Source organism: Heterodontus francisci, chromosome 1 (genome assembly GCF_036365525.1).
Source record: "Heterodontus francisci isolate sHetFra1 chromosome 1, sHetFra1.hap1, whole genome shotgun sequence".
NCBI lineage: Eukaryota > Metazoa > Chordata > Chondrichthyes > Heterodontiformes > Heterodontidae > Heterodontus > Heterodontus francisci.
This window is the reverse complement of record NC_090371.1, coordinates 267329328-267351926: the sequence shown is the minus strand read 5'-3', so window position 1 is coordinate 267351926 and position 22599 is coordinate 267329328. Positions and strand designations below refer to the sequence as shown.

General features: G+C 43.3%; 1 protein-coding gene across 4 annotated transcripts in view; it reads right to left on the bottom strand.

The window, feature by feature from the left end:
• The window catches only part of LOC137376222 (limbin-like), a 211705-nt gene that overhangs the window by 180441 nt on the left and 8665 nt on the right, over nucleotides 1-22599 (bottom strand). For all 4 annotated transcript variants that reach the window (XM_068044349.1, XM_068044367.1, XM_068044359.1 and 1 more), the window contains exons 4-7: nucleotides 15938-16003; nucleotides 8690-8876; nucleotides 7273-7382; nucleotides 2951-3016 (exon numbers count right to left, since the gene is read on the bottom strand). In XM_068044349.1, coding sequence (XP_067900450.1) covers nucleotides 2951-3016; nucleotides 7273-7382; nucleotides 8690-8876; nucleotides 15938-16003 — 429 coding nt within the window. The remainder of the gene's footprint in view (nucleotides 1-2950; nucleotides 3017-7272; nucleotides 7383-8689; nucleotides 8877-15937; nucleotides 16004-22599) is intronic.

The window sequence follows — 22599 nt, the reverse complement described above, 5'->3', positions numbered from 1 at the left end:
GAAGCAGGCTGTCTGGGGTTGTGGGACGATGAGGTTGAAAGCTGTAGAGGGAAGATCCCCAGAGAAGATGAGGTCAGTGACAGTCCTGTGGACAGCAGCTTGATGTTCGGTGGTGGGGTCATGGTCCAGAGGGAGGTAGGAAGAAGTGTCTGAGAGTTGGCGCTGATCCTCTGCAGGTAGAGGTCGGTACGCCATAGAACAACAGCACCACCCTTGCCTGCAGGTTTGATGACCATGTCGGGGTTAGACCTGAGAGAACGGAGAGCCTCATGTTCAGAGGGGGACAGGTTAGAGTGAGTGAGGGGGGCAGAGAAATTGAGATGACCAATGTTGCGCCGACAGTTTTCAATGATAAGATCAAGATCGGGTAAGAGGCCAGGGGGAGGGGTCCAGGTAGAGGGAGAATGCTGGAAGCGGATGAATGGGTCTACTGATCAGGGGAAGGACTCCTGGTCGAAGAAGTGAGCCCGGAGGCGACGGAAGAAGAGCTCAATGTCATGCCGAGCGCAAAATTCATTGAGGTGGGGGCGTAAGATGATAAAACTGACACCTTTGCTGAGTACAGAAACATCCTTGTAAATTTCATCTGTACCCTATCTAGTGCAATCACATCTTTCCTATAGTGTGGTGACCAGAACTGCACATAGTACTCCAGCTGTGGCCTAACTAGTGTTTTATGCAGTTCCAGAATAACCTCCCAGCTCATATTCTATGCCTCAGTTAATAAAAGCAAGATTCCTGTATGCCTTCTTAATCACCTTATCTACCATACAGCCATCTTCAGGATCTGTGGACAGGCACTCCAAGGTCCCTCTGTTTCTCTATACATCTCAATATCCGACTATATATTGTGTATTCCCTTGTCTTGTTCTCCTTCCCCAAATGCATTACCTCACACTTTTCCAGACTGAACTCCATTTGCCACTGTTTCGCCCACCTGACCAGTCTATTGATATCTTCCTGCAGTCTACAGCTTTCTTCTTCATTATCAATCACATGGCCAATTTTTACATAGTTGGAAAACATCTTAATCATACCTCCTACATTCAAGTCCAAATCATTGATACATACCACAAAATACAAGGACCTAGTACTGAGGTCTGCAGCGCTTCACTGGAAACATGTTCCAGTCACAAAAACACCCATCGACCAATACCATTTGCTTCCTGCTTCTGAGCCAATTTTAGAACCAACTTGTTACTTTGCCTCGAGTGCACCCCTAAATAGGACGAGGATTAGGTTGTTACTTTCATGGCCAGTCTGCCATGTGGGACCTTATCAAAAGCCTTGTTAAAATCCATAGAAACTACATCAAATACACTACTCCCCTCATCAACCCTCCTCAAAAAATTCAATCACATTAGTCAAACACAACCTGCCCTTAGTAAAGCCGCATTGACTGTCTTTGATTAATCCGTGTCTTTCTGCTTGAATAATTTTCCCACAACTGAGGTTAGGCTGACTGACCTGTAATTACTGTCTATCCCTTTCTCCCTTTTTGAACAATGGTACAATGTCAGCAGTCCTCTGGCACCACACCTGTAGCCAGAGAGAATTGGAAAATGAAGGTCAGAGCCTCCACAATCTCTTCTCTTGCTTCCCTTAACAACCTAGGATACATTTCATCCAGGCCTGGAAAGTTATCTGCTTTCAAAGCGGCAAAGGGATTGGAGGAGAAATCCCCAAAATAGGAAAGGGATTAGAGGGAGAGCATCCCTAAATATGAGGGGAATTAGTGCCGAGCACCCCTAAATAGGAGGTGGATTAGAGATTAAGCCACTTTCAAAGATTTTTTAAAACCTCCTCTCTCACTATGCTAATTTTATCTACTATTTCACATTCTTCCTCCCTGATTGCAATGTATGTATCATCGCTCTCTTGTGAAAGCAAATGCAACGTATTCACTAAGAATTATATCAATGTCTTCCGCCTCCACATACAGGTTACCCTTATAATCCCCAATATGTCGTACTCTTTCTTTAGTAATCACTTGCTCTTTACGTATTTATCAAAAAGTCTTTGGGTTTTCCTTGATTTTGCTTGCCAATATTTTTTCATGCCCTCTCTTTGCGTTCCTAATTTCCTTTTTAAATTTCACCACTTTTTCTACTCCTCTAGAATGGGAGAACATTTTTGAACATAACTCCTAAACTGGACTAACAAACTGTTCAGTAACAGGTACGTTGTCATAAAATAATTATACTTCAAAACTACCACTGCATACCTAATGGTCCATTCAGACCCTGAAGTCTAATGTTCAAAATCCAATTTTGAATCCAAAATAAAAAAGTAATGCTGCCTGGTATCTAAAATTTTTTATCATACTTGGTAAGTGTGATATAGCATTAATTAAATATATTTATTATATATGACAGCAATAAAGGACAAAACCTTTTCTTTGGTGGGATAATTCATTATTGTTTAAGGTGAAGAATTTCAAACCTGGATACTTGTGGGTGTCAGCATCAAATACACCCAAAGTCACCTGCAGCATGGGATAGAAACAAAGTAAGCTCCATCTTCTTTGCCTTAACTTCAAAAAAGTACTTCCTCCTGCACCAGGTTCCAAGTCATACTGTCAACTTAATACTAAATGACAGTTAGTTCAATGCAGCCGTTATGATTAGATTGGCTCTATCAAAACTAATTTTATGAGATTCTTACAAATAGAAATGAGGAGACTTTCATTCAACCAGTCAGGGCTGGATGAAATGCATTTTCCTCCAGAGGTGAAGAAAAGTACACTGCCCATTCTGCTGTTTAATCCCCATAACTAAATTAATTTCATTATATTGACAGATTTCCCAACATGCAGGCCTTGAATTTATTCCTGCATATCAATACCATCATTACCAAACACACAGTCAGACCTGTCAAGCATCACTTTAAACGACAGCATGTCAACTCTTGGCAATTAAGACCGCAACAGCAAGTCCTGAACTCAACTTACTTGAATAGCTGCTTCCCTTGTCAGTGTGAAGTCTGCCACCATGGGTTCAATCTGAATATGACTATCCTGAAAGGCATGATTTTAGATCTTAGTTAACTTAGTTAGTTTGGCCAGATGTAACGTCAACAGTTGAGAAAAGGTGATAGAAAATAATTCACTATGATAATTGCTAATTCTGTGTTATTATAAATGAATAAATAAGATAAGTGGATATTACTAGGTTGCCAGTTGATTAAATAAATTAAGTAAATTTCATTGTTAATGTCAGGTGGCATTTCATGGGGAGAAATGTGGGGTTATGTACATGGTGCCAGGCAATTCAAAGAACCTCCATTCCATGCATGAGTGCCCATTGAGTAATAAAGGTTGAGGGAGCTTATTTACCATTCACTAAGTGTGCACAACAAATGTGAGGTCGCCATACGGAAAGTGGTTGGGGTTCTTGGAAGTATAGGTAAGTCCATAAAGTGAAACACCAAGAGGACTAATATATAGGTTAATATTGCAAGAAACTTGTGGTTGAGATTTGTAAGACTATCCAACCCAGGAGCATCTATAGTTTATATATAGACAATTGTACAGAAATTGACTAAATCTACCAGCATGCGTTGCAAAGATCAAAAGGCTTTTCGGTGAAGTCACCTGCTAAAAGCTACAGGCTGATTTTTCACAAATAAACAAGATCACTGGACTCTGATGGCAAATTGAGGAATTAAGTGACCAAGAAGCAATAGCGAATAGACGACTGAAAGAACTAGAGGAGGAATGGGAAGATTGGGAAAGGAATTGAGAAGAGTTCAAAAAGGGAAAGAAGACAGAAAACAGGTAACTATAGGCCAGTTAGCTTGACTTCTGTCGTGGGGAAGGTGTTACAATTAATCACTAAGGAGGCCATAGCTGCGCACTTCGAAAAACTCCAGGTAAGTGGGAATAGTCAGCATGGTTTTGTAAAAGGGAAATTATGTTTAACCAATTTACTGGAGTTCTTTGAAGGAGTAACATGTGCTGTGGATAAAGGGGAGTTCGTTGATGTTCTGTACTTGGATTTCCAGAAGGCATCTGACAAGATGCCACATAAAAGGTTATTGCACAAAGTAGGAAGTCATGGTGTAGGGGGTAACAACATATTAGCATGGATAGAAGATTGGCAGAAAACAGCAAGTATGCATAAATGGGTCATTTTCTGATTGGCAGGATGTGACGGGTGGAGTCCTGGAGGGGTCTGTGCTGCAGTCGACACAAAGAATGTTGGAAAGTATGTTGTGAAGGGGACGTAAGGAGGTTGCAGACTGATATAGATAGGTTGAATGAGTGGGAAAAAAATCTGGCAGATGGAGTATAATGTGGGAAAATGTGAAGTTGTTCACCTTGGCAGGAAGAATAAAAAAAGCAGAGTATTACTTAAACGGAGAATGACTGCAGAATTCAAAGGTGCAAAGGGATCTAGGCATTCTAGTGCATGAGTCACAAAAAGTCGGAATGCAGGTACAGCAAGTCATAAATGCAGCAAATGGAATGCTATCCTTTATTACAACAGGAATTGAAAATAAAAGTAAGGACGTTATGCTTCAGTTATACAGGGCATTGGTGAGACTACATTTCGAATACTGTGCAGTTTTGGTCTCCTTATTTATGGAAGGATGTAAATGCGTTGGAGGCGGTTCAGAGGAGCTTGACTAGATTGATACCTGGCATGAGCAGGTTGTCTAATGAGGAAAGGTTGGACAGACTGGGCTTGTTTTCACTGGAGTTTAGAAGAGTGAGGGGAGACTTGATGGAAGTATATAAGATCCTGAACGGTCTTGACAAGGTGGATATGGAAAGGATGTTACCTCTTGTGAACGAGTTCAGAATTAGGGGGCACTGTTTTAAAATTAGGGGTCACCCTTTTAGGACAGAGATGAGGAGAAATGTTTTCTCTCAGAAGATTGTGCTACTTTGGAACTCTCTGCCTCAGAAGGTGGTGGAGGCGGGGTCATTGAATATTTTTAAGGCGGAGGTAGACAGATTCTTGTTGGGCAAGAGAATCAAAAGTTATCAGGGGTAGATGGGAGTGTGAAATTCGAGACACAAACAGATCAGCCATGATCTTATTGTATGGCAGAGCAGGTGCGAGAGGGGCCGAATGGCCTACTTCTGCTCCTAATTTGTATGTTCGTATGGTTACATTAAAAATCATGGTTTGGAAACCTCTTTTAAAAAAAGTATGGAAACCACTGGAATTTAAATTTAAAGTTTTTATACTGATGGATATGGTTGGACAAATTAACCCATTGGGCTCTTAAGCTGAGCCACAATTTATTCTTTGTTCTTCTTTTAAACAGATGGCCATGTTTTCCAGGTGCACATAAATACTGATACTTGGCCGGAATTTTATACTTCCTGCAGGAGCAGGCTGGAGATGGGGGTGGAGGTTGCGTACAATTGAATGGGAGGCGGGGGTGCCATTCCCATTGCCTTTCCGCCCTCACTGTCACCTCTGCCGCCGCTCGTAAAATTGCAATCAGCCCACCCACCCCAGGCCAATAAAGCAACCCCACCCCCACCACCTCCCTTCTCCCCTCTGCCTTGCCAGGGCTCAGCCAATTGTCCATACAATTATTTGCATTCCAAGACCTCATCCATATTGCCGGACCTGGCTGAATGCAGTCCCAGCAGTGGCCACTGCTCCTGGTGATTGGCTGACAACTCTTGGAGGTGGGACTTCCTGCTTCAGGAGGGGCGGAAATCCCACTGGGCCAATTGAGGGCCTGGGCCACGAAAAATCATGGCGTGACTTCCAGGCCCAGCAGAGGCGGGCTCGCCACCGACTTTTTCGGCTGGTGGGCGGAGCTTCCGGCCTGATGTAAAATTCCAGGCAAGATCTCATCTGCAGACATCCAATGTCACAGCATGGTGATGATTTAAATTGAAGGCTTCGCCTTTCAAAGACTTGACTACAACCTATTTAGGGTGATTCATTATCTTTGGAGACAAAGCACTCGAGAAGGGAAGATATTAATTACAAGAGTTCTGTTTTTAATATAAAACCACCAAGCCAGGTTTCTGAGATTGGAATTGATACAATAAATTGATGTGAGTTGCTATTTCAAGCACTCGAAACAGGTAAAGTTTATTAAAGTTTAATGGGATTATCAAATTTTCATTAAAAAGAATCTAATGAGAAGCAGTCCAGGTGGTTCCTGAGTATTAAGGAATAAAGTTTCTTTTGTGCAGAAATAAAATTGACAAAAGCTGGTAGTGCAGCAATACTGCTGTTTGAATTTGGGGTAATTTTAAAATGATAAAATGTCAGGGACAATATAATAGGTTATTTTTGAGCAATGAAAGGTTGTCCAAAATAAAGAACAAACAAAATGCTTAGCATCAAGTGGAAATGTTTGATTTCTGTTTTAAAGACCATACAAGAATATTGAATTGAACTGTAAAGTTTCTCCAGGGCTCACGAACGAGATAGAATGGTAAATGCTGTGATTCCACTTAGGATAGGCATACAAACAGGAAAATCAAACTATCAAATAGGAATTGGAAATATCACCTGAGTGCGATCCAATGAAAGTGTTCCTAGTAAGCCTCAGGAGGTGGTGATCAGGAGCCAGGTGATGGTACGAAACTATGTGAGGGTGGGTGTGTTTGAACTCCTGTACAAGGGACTGCACAACATAGTAGGTAAGGCCAGCCTATCATCTTTGTGCTTCTGTTACTAAAGAAAGTTAAATGAATTCGGGATAATTCCGATTCTGATGATATCGTGCTTCACAAGGTGGTTTCTGTAATAATAGATCTGTCCAAAGTGGGTCTGCCAAACTGGGGTAAGCCAAAAACAGCATAGTTATATGGGGAAAATGTTGCAAGAATTATTAAAGGAATTCTCGGAAAAGCATAACGTTGGCGGAATATGATACAAATAAATTGAAAAGTTTCTCTCAGAGATGTTTATATCCTTGCCTATGACCTTTCTTAAGGAAGCTGTAGTTGTTAGGCTGCCCACTACCTGAGGCATCGGGACCAAGCAATGGGAGATAGTATAGAGGCAGAAAGATATTCTGTGCAAAAGAAGGATCAGAAGAAGAAACACATTAAACCCAATTTAATAAACAATATTTTTATGCTCTAGGATTGTTATGCTATGGAATAAACTGCTACCTAGTGTAAAACTCATCTGCCAATCACCATGTCAATGTCCTAAAGGGATTCTCTCCCAGATCTTCTCTTTCTCACAGGAAAGCACCTGGACTGCCAACAACATCTACTAACAGAGTCAAGTTCAAGAACCTTACTTACTAAATAGATAGCAGATGAATTAATCTTTAATAGAATACCTGTGATACATTGCCAAAGATGAGGTAGGCAGGCAACGAAATAGTCTTCCCATCCTTGGACTCTCCGGCACTTAATACTGCAGTATAGTTTATTACATAGTATTCACCAGCTGATAAATGAAAAATGAGATGGGTATTTTAACAGGCACTTGGAAAGATTTTTGGAGTAATTCCCTCTGTTTTAATGCTGCATTCTCACGATGGTCTCGATGGTAAAATACTACATTACATAGGAGATTTCAAAATGAAGTACTTCTAGCTAAACAATTCAGTTGATTATTATTAAAGGAAGGACCTTGTCAAAAAAACAATGATGGTTCTATTTTTCACCCCCGTTTTCTTTCTTTCCCACGGATACAGGCCACTAGCCTCTAACACCCCACCCAACTGCTGTTCCATTGTCAACCTGGACAGTACGTCGTCAGACAGATCTTTGGCATAATCACAGTCAAGCTTTTTATGCCTGCCTGCACATGTACCATTATTGATGTTAATGGGTATGGGAGCATAGTCGTTATGCTATTGGACGAGTAATCCAGGGGCCTGGAATAATAACCCGGTAGATGCAATTTCAAATCCCACCATGGAAGCTGGGGAATTTAAATTCAGTTAATTAAGTACATCTGGAATAAAAAGCCAGTATCATGAAACTACTGGATTGTTGTAAAAACTCAACTGGTTCACTAATGTTCTGTAGGGAAGAAAACCTGCTATCCTTACCCAGCCTGGCCTACGTATGACCCCAGATCCATAGAAATGTGGTTGATCTTAAATGCCCTGTGAAATGACCGAGCAAGTCACACAGTTGAATCAGAAAACCACCACAAATAGCTGTGAGGCCCAACGACACTGTGGGCGTACCGACACCACATGGACTGCAGCAGTTCAAGAAGGCAACTCATCGCTGCCCTTCAAGGGCAATTAGGGATGGGCAATTAGTGCTGGCTTTGCCAGCGACGTTCACATCCCATGAATGAAGAAAACAAAACTAATCTCTACCTGTCAGGAGGAGGTGAAGGAGATCCAGACTCTCTCCCTCCCTCCTTCCCATCCACCTCCCTTAGGCAAAGCCTCATTTAGTGAGGAAAGGCAGGTATGAACCTCATGTAGGATGAACACAACCAGCACAGTCCGTCACTGAGCCCAACAAAAGCAAGCAGAATGTATTAAACTGGCCGCAGGGCAAGCTTCTACTATGGATTTTCCAAAGACATTGATTTGCCGAGATACTACAAAATAGCAAATTACAGAAGCACTTTAACAGATTGATAAAACAGATAATAAAACACAAAGTAGAATATCCACTGTGGTTTAATGCAACACTCAATTATACAGTAATAAATGCCAATATATTTTAGTTCAGTTTTTTTTTCAACAAACTTTGTAGCATGAGCTACAACACATAGGAGCATCATACCTTGAAGAAATTCTTTGGTGTATGTCTGGAACCCTATTTCAGTTTCTTTTCCCATGTTACTCCGAATGCTTAGACCACTAATAGCATCTCGAATAGTAAGCTGAGAAATGTTAAATGTAGACTGCACATCCAAGCTTCTTATCATCAGTTTCACAGTCACTATCTGGGATTCACTTTTTCCACTCACCTGAGAAAGAGAGTAATGCGCTGTTACACACGTTTGATTTAAATATTTAAACTGAGCACGTAGCTACACAACAAAAGCTCAGCTGAGTTGGATACAATGCTACTAACCACCTATATAAAGCCTGATGGAGGTAATTTTGACTTTGGGCGACAGTGTTTGGGGCCCTGTTAAATGCCTTTCCTAATTTTCATTTCCATTGACATGGTGGCAGCCTGCAGTGGTATCTTTAAGGGGCTTGGAGCCAGCTGTGTTTAGTGCAACCAGGAATTGTGCCTTACATGCAAAGGCCCTAATGCCTGTTTCAGGCACAGACTCTGGATGCCTATACTGCAGCGTTTCCCAATATGGTGGGTGGCACACTTCTGGTGTGGCAAGTGTGTGCACATGCTGCCCGCCATACTGGACGCTTAGGCTCCTGTATTACGCTTGTAAAGCACGGACAATGTCGATGAATATCTAGCCCAATATCATCTAAAAAGGAATTGAACAAATCCTTATAAAAAGAGGAATATAAAAGAAGGGAACAGGTCCTAAAATTAAATTAGAAAAGATTGCACCAGTTAGAGAGTCAGCACCCACGCAGAAGTGACAAGCTGAATGGCCTCTATCTGTGCTACATTTCATATGATTCTATAAGTAGAATATAATATTGCAGGAATTAATATCAGCCACTAGAATAAAAGCAAGTCAATAAATAGTAACAAAATATGTTCTGCACAGTGTCACCCAGTGGTTGGATTAATGCAGTATGATTTAACATTCTTTTGGGCCTCCTTATCTCGAGAGACAATGGATACGCGCCTGGAGGTGGTCAGTGGTTTGATTTAACATTACTGTACTGCAAATGCAGGTTTAATGCACCATCTATTGATCAGAAGTTTGTACTACAGCAGCAAAACTTAACCATCCCACTGAACCTCTAAATTATTACCACTTTCAACACCACCCCCCCCCCCACCCCCCACACTTTTAAATCATCAGTTCTAGGTATCAGAAAAAAGTTTTTTTTTAAAATTTTGCATCATGTTTAAAAGCCATTTATTTGTAACATAAGGATCACTCCACCTTTCTGATTTATTACACACATTTTATTTGTATATTTAAACTGTGCACAGCAAGGTTCCACAAACCTTGTGATAATGTTTCATTGGTGTTGGTTGAGGAATAAATATTAGCCAGGACACAAGGAGAACTGCAGTTCTTTGAAATAGTGCCATGGAATCCTTCACATCTACCTGAGAGCGCAGACGGGACCTTTGTTTAATATTTTAAATGAAAGACATCACCTGCGACAGTCCAGAACTGTCAGTAACTGCACTAGAGTGTCAGCCTAGATTTTATATTCAAGTCTCTGCAGGGGGGCTTGAACCCACAACCATCTGACTCTGAGGCGAGACTGCTGCCCACTGAGCCATGGCTGACACTTTTTCCATGTTCCTTTCTCTGTCTGAACAATAACACTAGGGTCAAAGGGTAGCAGAGATTGGCAGGACTGTGGGATTCAAACTTAATGTTTATAATCAAGGCAAGTTCGAATTCTAGAATATGGAGTGCAGCCAAGGTTCCCCAAGCTGCTTTTGCGGCTTTCGTAGCAGCCGGTTCAGAACAAGCTAGGAGGTTGTCTGCAAGCAGCACTGCCTATTCTCACTGTCACTTATAAGTACATTATCTGGGGAAGCCAAAGAATTGAAAGAAGGGAAGGCAATAAAAATAAAAGAATCTAAATGCAGAAGAGTAGAATGAAATGTTCAGCATCATCTTCACTTTTTCAATAATTAAACTGATAATGCAATGTTTTCCTCTGCTGCAGTAATGAGTCTTTTAAGAATATCAAGTTAGTCAAATACTTTCTCCAAACGATGACTATTGAGGTACATGATTTACATTTAGTGTAAAGTGTTTTAAAATAAAGAGCTAATAAACAGAATGTACTCTGAGTTACAGCACAGTAACAAGGTTCTCAAAGATAAAAATTAAATCCCAGTTTTTGGGGAGGCGATGGCGTAGTGTTATTGTCACTGGATTAATAACCCAGAGACCCAGGGTATTGCTCTGGGGACATGGGTTCAAATCCCACCACAGCAGAAGGTGGAATTTGAATTTGATTAATAAATCTGGAATTAAAAAAGCTAGTCTAATGATGGCCATGAAACCATTGTCGAATGTTGTAAAAACCCATCTGGTTCACTAATGTCCTTTAGGGAAAGAAATCTGCCATCCTTACCTGGTCTGGCCTACATGTGATTCCAGACCCACAGCAGTGTGGTTGACTCTTACATGCCCTCTGAAATGGCCTAGCAAGCCACTCAGTTGTATCTAACCGCTACAAAGCCAATAAAAAGGAATGAAACCGGACGGACAACCCGGCATCGACCTAGGCATTGGAAACGACAACGGCAAATCCAGCCCTGTCGACCCTGCAAAGTCCTCCTTACTAACATCTGGGGGCTTGTGCCAAAGTTGGGAGAGCTGTCCTACAGACAAATCAAGCAACAGCCTGACATAGTCATACTCTCAGAATCATACCTGACAATGTCCCAGACACTGTATTACCATCCCTGGGTATGTCCTGTCCCACCGGCAGGACAGACCCACCAGAGGTGGCGGCACAGTGGTATACAGTCGGGAGGGAGCTGCCCTGGGAGTCCTCAACATCGACTCTGGACCCCATGAAGTCTCATGGCATCAGGTCAAACATAGGCAAGGAAACCTCCTGCTGATTACCACCTACCGCCCTCCCTCAGCTGATGAGTCAGTACCCCTCCAGGTTGAACAGCACTTGGAGGAAACTTTGAGGGTGGCAAGGGCACAGAATGTACTCTAGATGTGGGACTTCAATGTCCATCACCAAGAGTGGCTCGGTAGCACCACTACTGACCAAGCTGGCCGAGTCCTAAATGACACATCTGCTAGATTGGGTATGCGGCAGGTGGTGAGGGAACCAACAAGAGGGGAAAGCATACTTGACCTCGTCCTCACCAATCTGCCTGCCGCAGATGCATCTATCCACGACAGTACTGGTAGGAGTGACCACAGAACAGTCGTTGTGGAGACGAAGTCCCGCCTTCACATTGCGGATACCCTCCTTCGTGTTGTGTGGCACTACCACCGTGCTAAATGGGCTAGATTTCGAGCAGATCTAGCAAAGCAAAACTGGGCATCCATGAGGTGCTGTGGGCCATCAGCAGCAGCAGAATTGTACTCAACCACAATCTGTAACCTCATGGCCCAGCATATCCCCCACTCTACCATTACCATCAAGCCAGGAGACCAACCCTGGTTCAATGAAGAGTGCAAGAGGGCATGCCAGGAGCAGTACAAGGCATACCTCAAAACATGACTATCTGCGTGCAAAACTGCGTAAGCAGCATGCGATAGACAAAGCTAAGCGATCCCATAACCAATGGATCAGATCTAAGCTCTGCAGTCCTGCCACATCCAGCCATGAATGATAGTGGACAATTAAACAACTAACTGGAGGAGGTGGCTCCACAAATATCCCCATCCTCAATGATGGGGGAGCCCACCACATCAGTGCAAAAGATAAGGTTGAAGCATTTGCAACAATCTTCAGCCAGAAGTGCCGAGTTGATGATCCACCTCGGCCTCCTCCTGAAGTCCCCAGCATCACAGATGCCAGTCTTCAGCCAATTCGATTCACTCCACGTGATATCAAGAAACGACTGAAGGCACTGGATACTGCAAAGGATATGGGCCCTGACAATATTCCGGCAATAGTACTGAAGACCTGTGCTCCAGAACTTGCTGCGCCCCTAGCCAAGCTGTTCTAGTACAGCTACAACACTGACATCTACCCTGCAATGTGGAAAATTGCCCAGGTATGTCCTGAACACAAAAAGCAGGACAAGTCCAACCCAGCCAATTACCACACCATCAGCCTACTCTCAATCATCAGTAAAGTGATGGAAGATGTCATCAACAGTGCCACCAAGTTGCACTTGCTTAGCAATAACCTGCACAGTGACGCTCAGTTTGGGTTCCACCAGGGCCACTCAGCTCCTGACCTCATTACAGCCTTGGTTCAAACATGGACAAAACAGCAGAACTCAAGAGGTGAGGTGAGAGTGACTGCCCTTGACATCAAGGCGGCATTTGACTGAGTATGGCATCAAGGAGCCCAAGCAAAACTGTGGTCAATGGGAATCAGGGGGAAAACCCTCCGCTGGCTGGAGCCATACCTAGCGCAAAGGAAGATGGTTGTGGCTGTTGGAGGCCAATCATCTGAGCTCCAGGATATCACTGTAGTGATGTGGTAGTGTGCTAGGTCCAACCATCTTCAGCTGCTTCATCAATGACCTTCCTTCAATCATAAGGTCAGAAGTGGAGATGTTTGCTGATGATTGCACAATGTTCAGCACCATTCGTGACTCCTCAGATACTGAAGCAGTCTGTGTAGAAATGCAGCAAGACCTGGACAGTATCCAGGCTTGAGCTGATAAGTGGCAAGTAACATTCGCGCCACACAAGTGCCAGGCAATGACCATCTCCAACAAGAGAGAATCTAACCATCTCCCCTTGACATTCAATGGCATTACTATCACTGATCCCCCACTATCAACATCCTAGGGGCTACCATTGACCAGAAACTGAACTGGAGTAGCCATATAAATACCATGGCTACATGAACAGGTCAGAGGTTAGGAATCCTGAGGCGAGTAACTCACCTCCTGACTCCCCAAAGCCTGTCCACCATCTACAAGGCACAAGTCAGGAGTGTGATGGAATACTCTCCACTTGCCTGGATGGGTGCAGCTCCAACAACACTCAAGAAGCTCAACACCATCCAGGACAAAGCAGCCCGCTTGATTGGCACCCCATCTACAAACATTTACTCCCTCCACCACCGACACACAGTGGCAGCAGTGTGTACCATCTACAAGATGCACTGCAGCAATGCACCAAGGCTCCTTAGACAGCACCTTCCAAACCCGCAACCTCTACCAACTGGAAGGACAAGGGCAGCAAATGCATGGGAACACCATCACCTGCACGTTCCCCCCCAAGTCACACACCATCCTGACTTGGAACTAGATCACCGTTCCTTCACTATCGCTGGGTCAAAATCCTGGAACTTCCTAACAGCACTGTAGGTGTACCTACCCCACATGGACTGCAGCAGTTCAAGAAAGCAGCTCACCACCACCTTCTGAAGGGCAGTTGGGGATGGGCAATAAATGCTGACCTAGCCAGTAACGTCCACATCCCATGAATGAATAAAAAAAAATTTAGTGTGCTGTATTAAAAGGACAGAATAACACTTCAATGCCCATAATTTTCTTATCAATTTTGGCTGTTCTAACTGGTCATGCAAAACTTAGCAAAAAGCTTTTGGATTTAAAAATTAAAACAAAACTGGGAATAATGAAGTCCACACTTTTGAGTAAAATGACAATACAGCTGTCTATAGTCAAATGATGAGTCAACACCATTTAGCCACTAGATTCAATTTTATCTATGATGCTATCAGAGTCATTTATAGTCCACATTTTCTACATTGGCGGATGTTGATAGGTAAATTGGCCATTGTAAATTGCCCCTAGTGTAAGTAGGTGGTAGGAGAATGGTGGGGATGTGGTAGGAGAATGGTGGAAATGTGGTAGGGAGTATGGGATTAATGTAGGATTAGTATAAACGGGTGGTTGTTGGTCGGCACAGACTCGGTAGGCCAAAGGGCCTCAGTGCTGTATCACTAAAAAAAAATGTTCATCATGGTGAGCAAAACACTGCTAGGGAAAGTATTCTCCTTGTCCACTGCCTGCATGCTTGGATAACCCCCTCCCTTCCATCCCTGCTCACTTCTGCTGCCTAGACCTCACCTGCCAGTACTGACAGGAGATGATCAATTCTCTGCAACCCCCTCCCGCCGACCCAATCTGCTAGCTTCAATGGAGTGCCTTTGGCTCACTGACAATATTTAAGTGAGGACCGATGCCGAATTTAGCTCAGGCCAGCACAGTGAACCCTCACTTCACTGACCCTATGCCTGTTTTGGGCGCAAGTCGAATTTCTCAGCATTAATTGGTCATTTGTAATACGCCAATGTACACACAAAGAGACAGTGAGCACACTAGAGGGCAGTAGTGGCCAATAATTCTTTACAGCAAATGGAAAATTGTCACATTAACATAACAAATCTAAACGTTTTCCCTGCTGCACCATGTCAGTTGCAATACCAGCAAAATATTGTACTAAAAAATCTTTTTTTGTTTTCTTTTCTTTCTGTCAGTATCCTTAAAGCATCCTTCCTCTGTACTGTGACAACTTTCGAGAGATAACTCATGTTTAGATTAGATTAGATTAGAGATACAGCACTGAAACAGGCCCTTCGGCCCACCGAGTCTGTGCCGACCATCAACCACCCATTTATACTAATCCTACATTCCTACCAAACATCCCCATCTGTCCCTATATTTCCCTACCACCTACCTACACTAGTGACAATTTATAATGGCCAATTTACCTACCAACCTGCAAGTCTTTTGGCTTGTGGGAGGAAACTGGAGCACCCGGAGAAAACCCACGCAGACACAGGGAGAACTTGCAAACTCCACACAGGCAGTGCCCAGAATCGAACCCGGGTCCCTGGAGCTGTGAGGCTGCAGTGCTAACCACTGTGCCACTGTGATGGTATTGATCTATCCTGTTAAAGAAATAGCTCAGGCATACACCTCTGCAAACTATTTCCATCTTCTTTAGAATAGAATCGGACGCCTCCCTCACACAAATTTTACTTACGTCCTTTCCAAAAACACTCTCTCAAAATCTTAGTTACAGACGCACAGAGGTTCCCTGTATTCTTTTCGGTTGCATGCTTTCTGTAATTAATTATAAATCTTGTAAATATAACACTTGCATTTCTAATAAATTACTTGAATGTTACTTTTAAAAAAGCACTTAGTTCTCTCCTGTCCTCAAAGCACTGACTGTTGCTGTGCTTTTTGTTCCACAAATTTTGTAAGTACTGCAAATATAACTGCCGTCAGCCTCAGCTGCCTATAATAATAGTACAGAAGACACCACAGTTGAAGCAAGAAACTTACCTCAGCACATTTCTGAAAAGTCAAGTTGAAAGGTGAAGAACCTGCAGTCTGTTCTATGTTTCCATTCTATTGAAAATATAAGATGCAACATCACTGTGACAGGTAATAACAGCAGTTAGCTAAATAGCAATATCAGGACCAGCCTCTAAATCATCTGTTTGCCTTCAGGTACCCTTGGACTGTCATGTAAAGGCTGATACTGCAATCTGGTGCTCCCAGTAAGTGCAGCACTTGCAGGGAGCACAGGTCAGGAGATCACAGACTAAACCATATTCTCAAATACTGTACCAAAATATGTATCAATCGGTCTTATACCTGAAAACAATTGCAATCAAAGTGGTAAAAAAAAAAAGATATTAAGTAGTGTTCATTCTCCTCATGGTACACAATGATTTTAATATACTCCAATCTATATTGTAATGTTCCTTTATTACTTTTTAAATGCATCAAAATGCTGACAATGTCTTTTCCAATTTCTTGAATTCAATGTTGTTGAATTTCTCCCTCTCCTTGACTTTATTAAATCCAAAATTACTCCAGCACATCACCTGCCAGCACTGAAGTATGATAAAGACTGCTCAGAATTCAATTTTAATGTTATCATCTATATAGGCTATAGGCAAGGGTCACAAACCATTCAAATACTGAACTTCTATTCCACTGCATAACACTCCCTACAGTAAATTAAATACTGAACCCATCACTTGAATCATCTTTCAACAGTATATAGTTTGGAATGCCTCTAGAGCATATGTAACAATAAATTAGTGGATTTTTTTTAAATGCTGGAAATTCTATGGAAAAGGTGTTTTCAGTTTGTAATATTACAGCTGAATCATATGAACAGATGAATTAAGAGCAGCATTAGGCCACTAGGGACTGCTCCACCATTCAATAAGACCATGGCTGATCTGACTGTAACCTCGACTCCACATTCCCGCCTATCTCTGCTAACCTTCCACCCCCTTCCTTATCAAGAATCTATCTACCTCCGCCTTAAAAATATTTAAAGACACTGCTTCCACCGCCTTCTGAGGTAGAGAGTTCCAAAGATTAACGACTCTCAGAGAAAAAAAATTCTCATCTCTGTCTTAAATGGACGACCCCTTATTTTTAAACAGTGAACCCTAGTTTTAGATTCTCTCTTAAGGGGAAACATCCTTTCCACATCCACCCTGTCAAGACCCCTCAGGATCTTGTGTGTTTCAATCAAGTCACTTCTCACTCATCTAAACTCCAGTGGATGCAAGCCTAGCCTGTCCAACCTTTCCTCATAAGACAAACTGCCCATTCCAGGTATTAGTCTGGTAAACCCTCTCTGAACTGCTTCCAACACATTTACATCCTTCCTTAAATAAGACCAGTACTGTACACAGTACTCCAGATGTGGTCTCACCAATGCCCTGTATCACTGAAGCATAACCTCCCTACTTTTCTATTCAATTCCCCTCACAATAAACAATAATATTCTATTAGCTTTCCTAATTACTTGCTGAACCTGCATATTAACCTTTTGCAATTCATGCACCAGGACACCCAGATCCCTCTGCATCCTCTCACCATTTAGATAATATGCTTCTTTTTTATTCTTCCTGCCAAAATAGACAATTTCACATTTGCCCACATTATACTCCATTTGCCAGATCTTTGCCCACTCACTTATCTAGAACCCTTTGTAGCCTCTATGTCCTCTTCACAACTTACTTTCCTACCTATCTTTGTGTCATCAGCAAATTTAGCAGCCATACCTTGGGTCCCTTCATTCAAGTCAATGAGATAAACAGGAAGTGCAACTAGCTTGCATAAAAAGATTAGATCTGAACATGTACACAAAATAAAAGCTCTGCATATTGTATGTTTTATCAGAAATTAAACCATAAAGATAAAAATACTTCACAGAAAACTTATGCAGAAAAGGGAGTAAACTTGTCGTCCTGTCATGCAGTGACATTTGGTACCTGTATTTTGTAACAAAATGGGATGCTTTCATTAGGAATGATATAGAAAAAGAGTGAATTGGAAAAGGTTCAATGCAATGGAGTTGTGTGCATGGATCAGAAACATGTTTGTTTGGGGTTGAGTGTTATCACAGTCTTTTCTATTCTCAGTCATAACAACATGGATAGTGGCTGCACAGTTCTGCTGTCTGACAGTCCTATCCTACAAACTGAAGGAGAAATGCATGCTTCCAGAAGGAGGGATAAAATATAACCAAGAAAAAAAAGCAACAAAGTATTCAGATGAACTACTCCTTGTCAGAAGTGTCACTTCCCATCCAAATGCTATCCTCGCTGCCTGCACAGACCCCTACATGCCACTTCCTGTTATGATTAAGAAGAAACTACTATGAGGATACTTAAGAAATGAAACAACTAAGGGAGTTATCCTGAAACAAATGATGGTAAAATACATGGGCAAATACAGGTCAATTAAGGAAAGCCAGTAGAGATTTCTTAAGGGAAAAATCATGTTTAACTAACTTGAAGTTTTTTGAGGAGGTAACAGAGAGGGTTGATGAGGTGTACGTGGACTTTCAAAAAGCATTTGATACAGTGCCACACAACAGACTTGTGAGCAAACTTATAGCTCATGGAATAAAAGGGACAGTAGCAACATGGATACAAGATTGGCTGAGTGACAGAAAACAAAAAGTTGTGGTTAATGGATGTTTTTTGGGCTGGAGGAAGGTTTGCTGGGACCCTTGCTTTTCCTGATATATATTAATGATCTATACCTTGGTGCATAGGGCACAATTTCAAAGTTTGCAGTTGATATGAATCTTGGAAGCATTGTGAACTGTGAGGAGGATAATGTAGAATTTCAAAAGGACATAGACAAATTGGTGGAATGGGCAGACTGGTGGCAGATGAAGTTCAATGCAGAGAAATGTGAAGTGATTCATTTTGGTAGGAAGAACATGGAGAGACAATATAAAATAAAGGGTACAATTCTAAAGGGGATGCAGGAGCAGAGGGACCTGGGTATAAATATGGATAAGTCATTGAAGCTAGCAGGACAGGTTGAGAGAGCAGTTCATAAAGCATACAGTATCCTGGGCTTTGTTAAAAGGGCCATAGAGAACAAGAGCAAGGAAGTTATGTTGAACTTGTATAAGACACTAGTTTGGCCTCAGCTGGAGTACTGCATCCAGTTCTGGGTGCTGCAATTTCAAGAAAGACGTGAGGGCATTGGACTCTCAAAGACGGAGGACCAATCAGAGGCCTTCTAGCTTGAGGGCAGCAGCAGGCTGCAAGAGTGGGTAAGTAAGGGAGAGGGTGCTTCAAGATGGAGGCACCCTCTACAGTGTGGCCTATGGCTTATGCTGCAACCGGGCAAGTAGATAGAGCATCTAGGTCTGCCTAGAACGTTGAACCCCGACAGCCACCTCCAGACACCTAAACTGGCCCCTACCACTTGTGGGAACCTGGTGGCCAACTGGAAAATCCCAGTTAGCCACCTTTCATTGACCTCAGTAGGGTCATAATGCCCTGCTACCCCCATCTCCACAAAAATTACCCAGAGGCGGGATGGAGCCAGGGAACCAGCACCCCAGCCATCAGGGCTATTTTTAGGTCCTGCCTGCCTCTGTTCTCGGTCTCAAAAATCTTGCCCAACGTTTCAGGTCTCTGTCCTTTCATCAGAACTGGAAAAAGTTAGAAATGTAACAGGTTTTGACCAATGTGATTTTTGCAGAGGTAGGCTGCTAATTGTCTGGAAGGAGGGTTGGCTGGCCAAATAGCATCCCTGGGTGCAGGATGGAGGCGGGACTGCTGAAATGCAGGCCCGATTTAAAGGCATCACGGCAGCCATTACTGAGGCAGCCATTTGAAAGAAGTGAAAGAAGCAGAGAGTCAGGAGGAGAGGCAGAGGCTCTCTGCAGGTGTGGAGGAACAGACAGCTGTTACCTGTTCAGCCTGGCCATAACCAAAATGTGGGACAGCCTACCTATAAGTACGTGTAGAGCAGGGCCACCCCCGCTGGCATGGCTGCCATGTGCATCTCAGCCGCAAGCAGACACATGAGCAGGCTGCCTCCACCTCATTCGAGGCCATCGCGTAGAAGTGGCCGACAGTGGAGGCTGCCCCATCGGGTAGAGCACTGAACACTTCACTGGGGATTGCTTCACTTGTAAATATGCACTGCTACTTTTGAAACCCACTATTGATACATGACTCCAGGTGTGAGTTTCCATTTTTTAATGGCAAGACTGAAAAAAGGGAAGAAATGGTGCAGGGAATCAAAGGTCTTGGAAAGAAGACAGTGAAATCACTGATTCATTGATGGTAAGAAGGGATCCATTCAAGGCTGCGTCTTCAATGGAAGCACTCTCACAGGCAGTTCAAAGTGAGTTCCAGAGCATGCCATCCTCCTGAGGGCTCAGCTGAAGCATGCCTAGATCAGGTGCTCCCTGACTGATGGTATCCTGACGAGACCCTCGACTCCTGCACCGGACCCGGCCACCTCCCTGCACAGCCTGGGCACCTCTCTGCTCCGCATCTCCCTCTTCCACCTCCAGTTCCTCCTCTTCCTCTGATGTGGTGCTCCTGGGCCTCACTCTCCAAGATCCTCACCTCTCTGGAGGGTCATGTTATGGAGAGCCATATTGACCATCACATTGCACATGACCCTTGCAGGAGTTCACTGCAGGGCGCTACCCGACTAGTCCAGGTGGCGCATCTTCAGAAAACGATGGCCTGCTTGATGGTGACCCTTGCGAGAAGATGGCTTTGGTTGTAATGCCTCTATGCTCTGTCTTGGGGTCAAGTAAAGGGGGAGTAGCCATCTCTTGTCCCCTTGAATCCATGAAGTTTGGGTGATGGTATGAAGAGCTGCAACATCCTGAACTGCTGATGGATAAATGAGTCATGGCAGGATAATGAGCACTCTCATGCATGAAGTTCTTGGTGTGGTTGCAGACCACAGAATCATAGAACGTTTATGGCACAGAAAGAGACCACTTGGACCAACTGAACTTTGAGGAAGTGGAAGCCATTCCTGTTGATGAATTTCACTGGCTGCTTACTCGGCAACTTGATGGTGACATGGGTGCAATTGATGATGCCCTGTACCTGAGAGTATCCAGTGATGCAGCTGAATCGCACTGCTCTTTGTGCCTCCAAAGCCCCATCTCTGAAATTGTGTGTCCTGCCCAGCTTTTGCAAATAGAGTATCAATAACCTGTGAAACGCAGAGGTGGCCGGGTCCGGTGCAGGAGTCAAAGGTCTCGTCAGGATGCCATCAGTGTCAGGGAGCACCTGATCTAGGCACGCTTCAGCTGAGCCCTCATGGTGTGCTCCCGCTTGCGAGACAGCACCAAGGTCCGCTGCTGCACCTTAGAAGCAGCCAAAGGCAAACAGGTTTAAGACTTCAGTGACTTTGACGGCCACTGGCAGGGCAGAGCTGTGTGGTGAGAGCTCTTCTGCTAGGAGGACATAAATTTCAGTGATCATCTGCCCGACGAGGTGCAGTCTCCTGCGACATGTCCAGTTAGCTCAGTCTTCGGCATACGCCCTATACTATGGGTATGGCCTTCATTGAGTTCCTGCCACTCGTTCCTTGCCTGTGCCCTCCTCGTGCCTCTACTGCTGAGAATGTTGATTCTCTTCTCCACTCAACCCAATATCTGAGAACCATAATCTTATCGCCTTACTTGTGCTCAATGACATTGACAATAATGTCTGAAGCCTAACCCCCATTGCATATGCCCCCACGATGCCAGGAGTGCCATAACCCCCTCCACTGCCCAAGTGTGCACAGACCACTTTTCCCACAACCTCTACACACCCGTGACACCTGTGTGCCAATGGCTGAGTGCCCCTCTCATCCGTGCACCCTTTTATGGGGCCCGCCGAATCTCATGGTGTTGCCATGAATGGTTACCCACTGTGTTGTCATCTCCACGCACTCGCACCATCCCTGATCCAGCGTGCACTCTGACCAAAATTCTAAACTGGCCCTTAACAAGCAATGAGCTCATTAACAAGATTAATTGACCTTATTTCCAAATCAATTTCTGAGGTCCACTTTCCCCTGTGCTCAGGAAAATCGAAGGAACAGCAATGTAAAACTGACACACTGGCAGGCGGCGCTAATTTTTACGTCCATCTGCCTCCATGCCCACCTCCATCGGGGCCTAAAAATCCTGCCCCAGGTTTACATACATATGACAAAGGGAAGCTAATTATTTTCATGCTTGGCCATTTAGTAATTTATAAAAAATGATTGCAGAGAGACAAATTGCCATCTGGCAGAAAAATGATTAATCCAGTTTGACTACTAAAAACAGAATTGCTGTTACTTAGAACCAAAAATATTGGTTCAGATTTTACAGTCAGCAACAAAGCAGCACTGCTTGCTGCCGACCTTGAAGAAAACTGCCCACATAGATTGAGTGATCGCGTGGTGTGTTTTTCCCCTTTCCCAATGGCAGTTTAAATATGGCACCAAGTCAAGGGGATCTCCTGGCATGCAGCAGCATTGATGCCTGCAAGCAGGGTAAGCAGCCAATCTCATTGAAGTATTCGCACAGACAGCAAACCAGGAAGTTAAAAGCACTTTATCCTTTGCTTTTAAATTAAATTTTCAGATAGCGAAATAAATGATGATTGTATGATATTTTAGCTTCTTAATCAAAACAAACTTTTAAAAAAATAACAGTATAA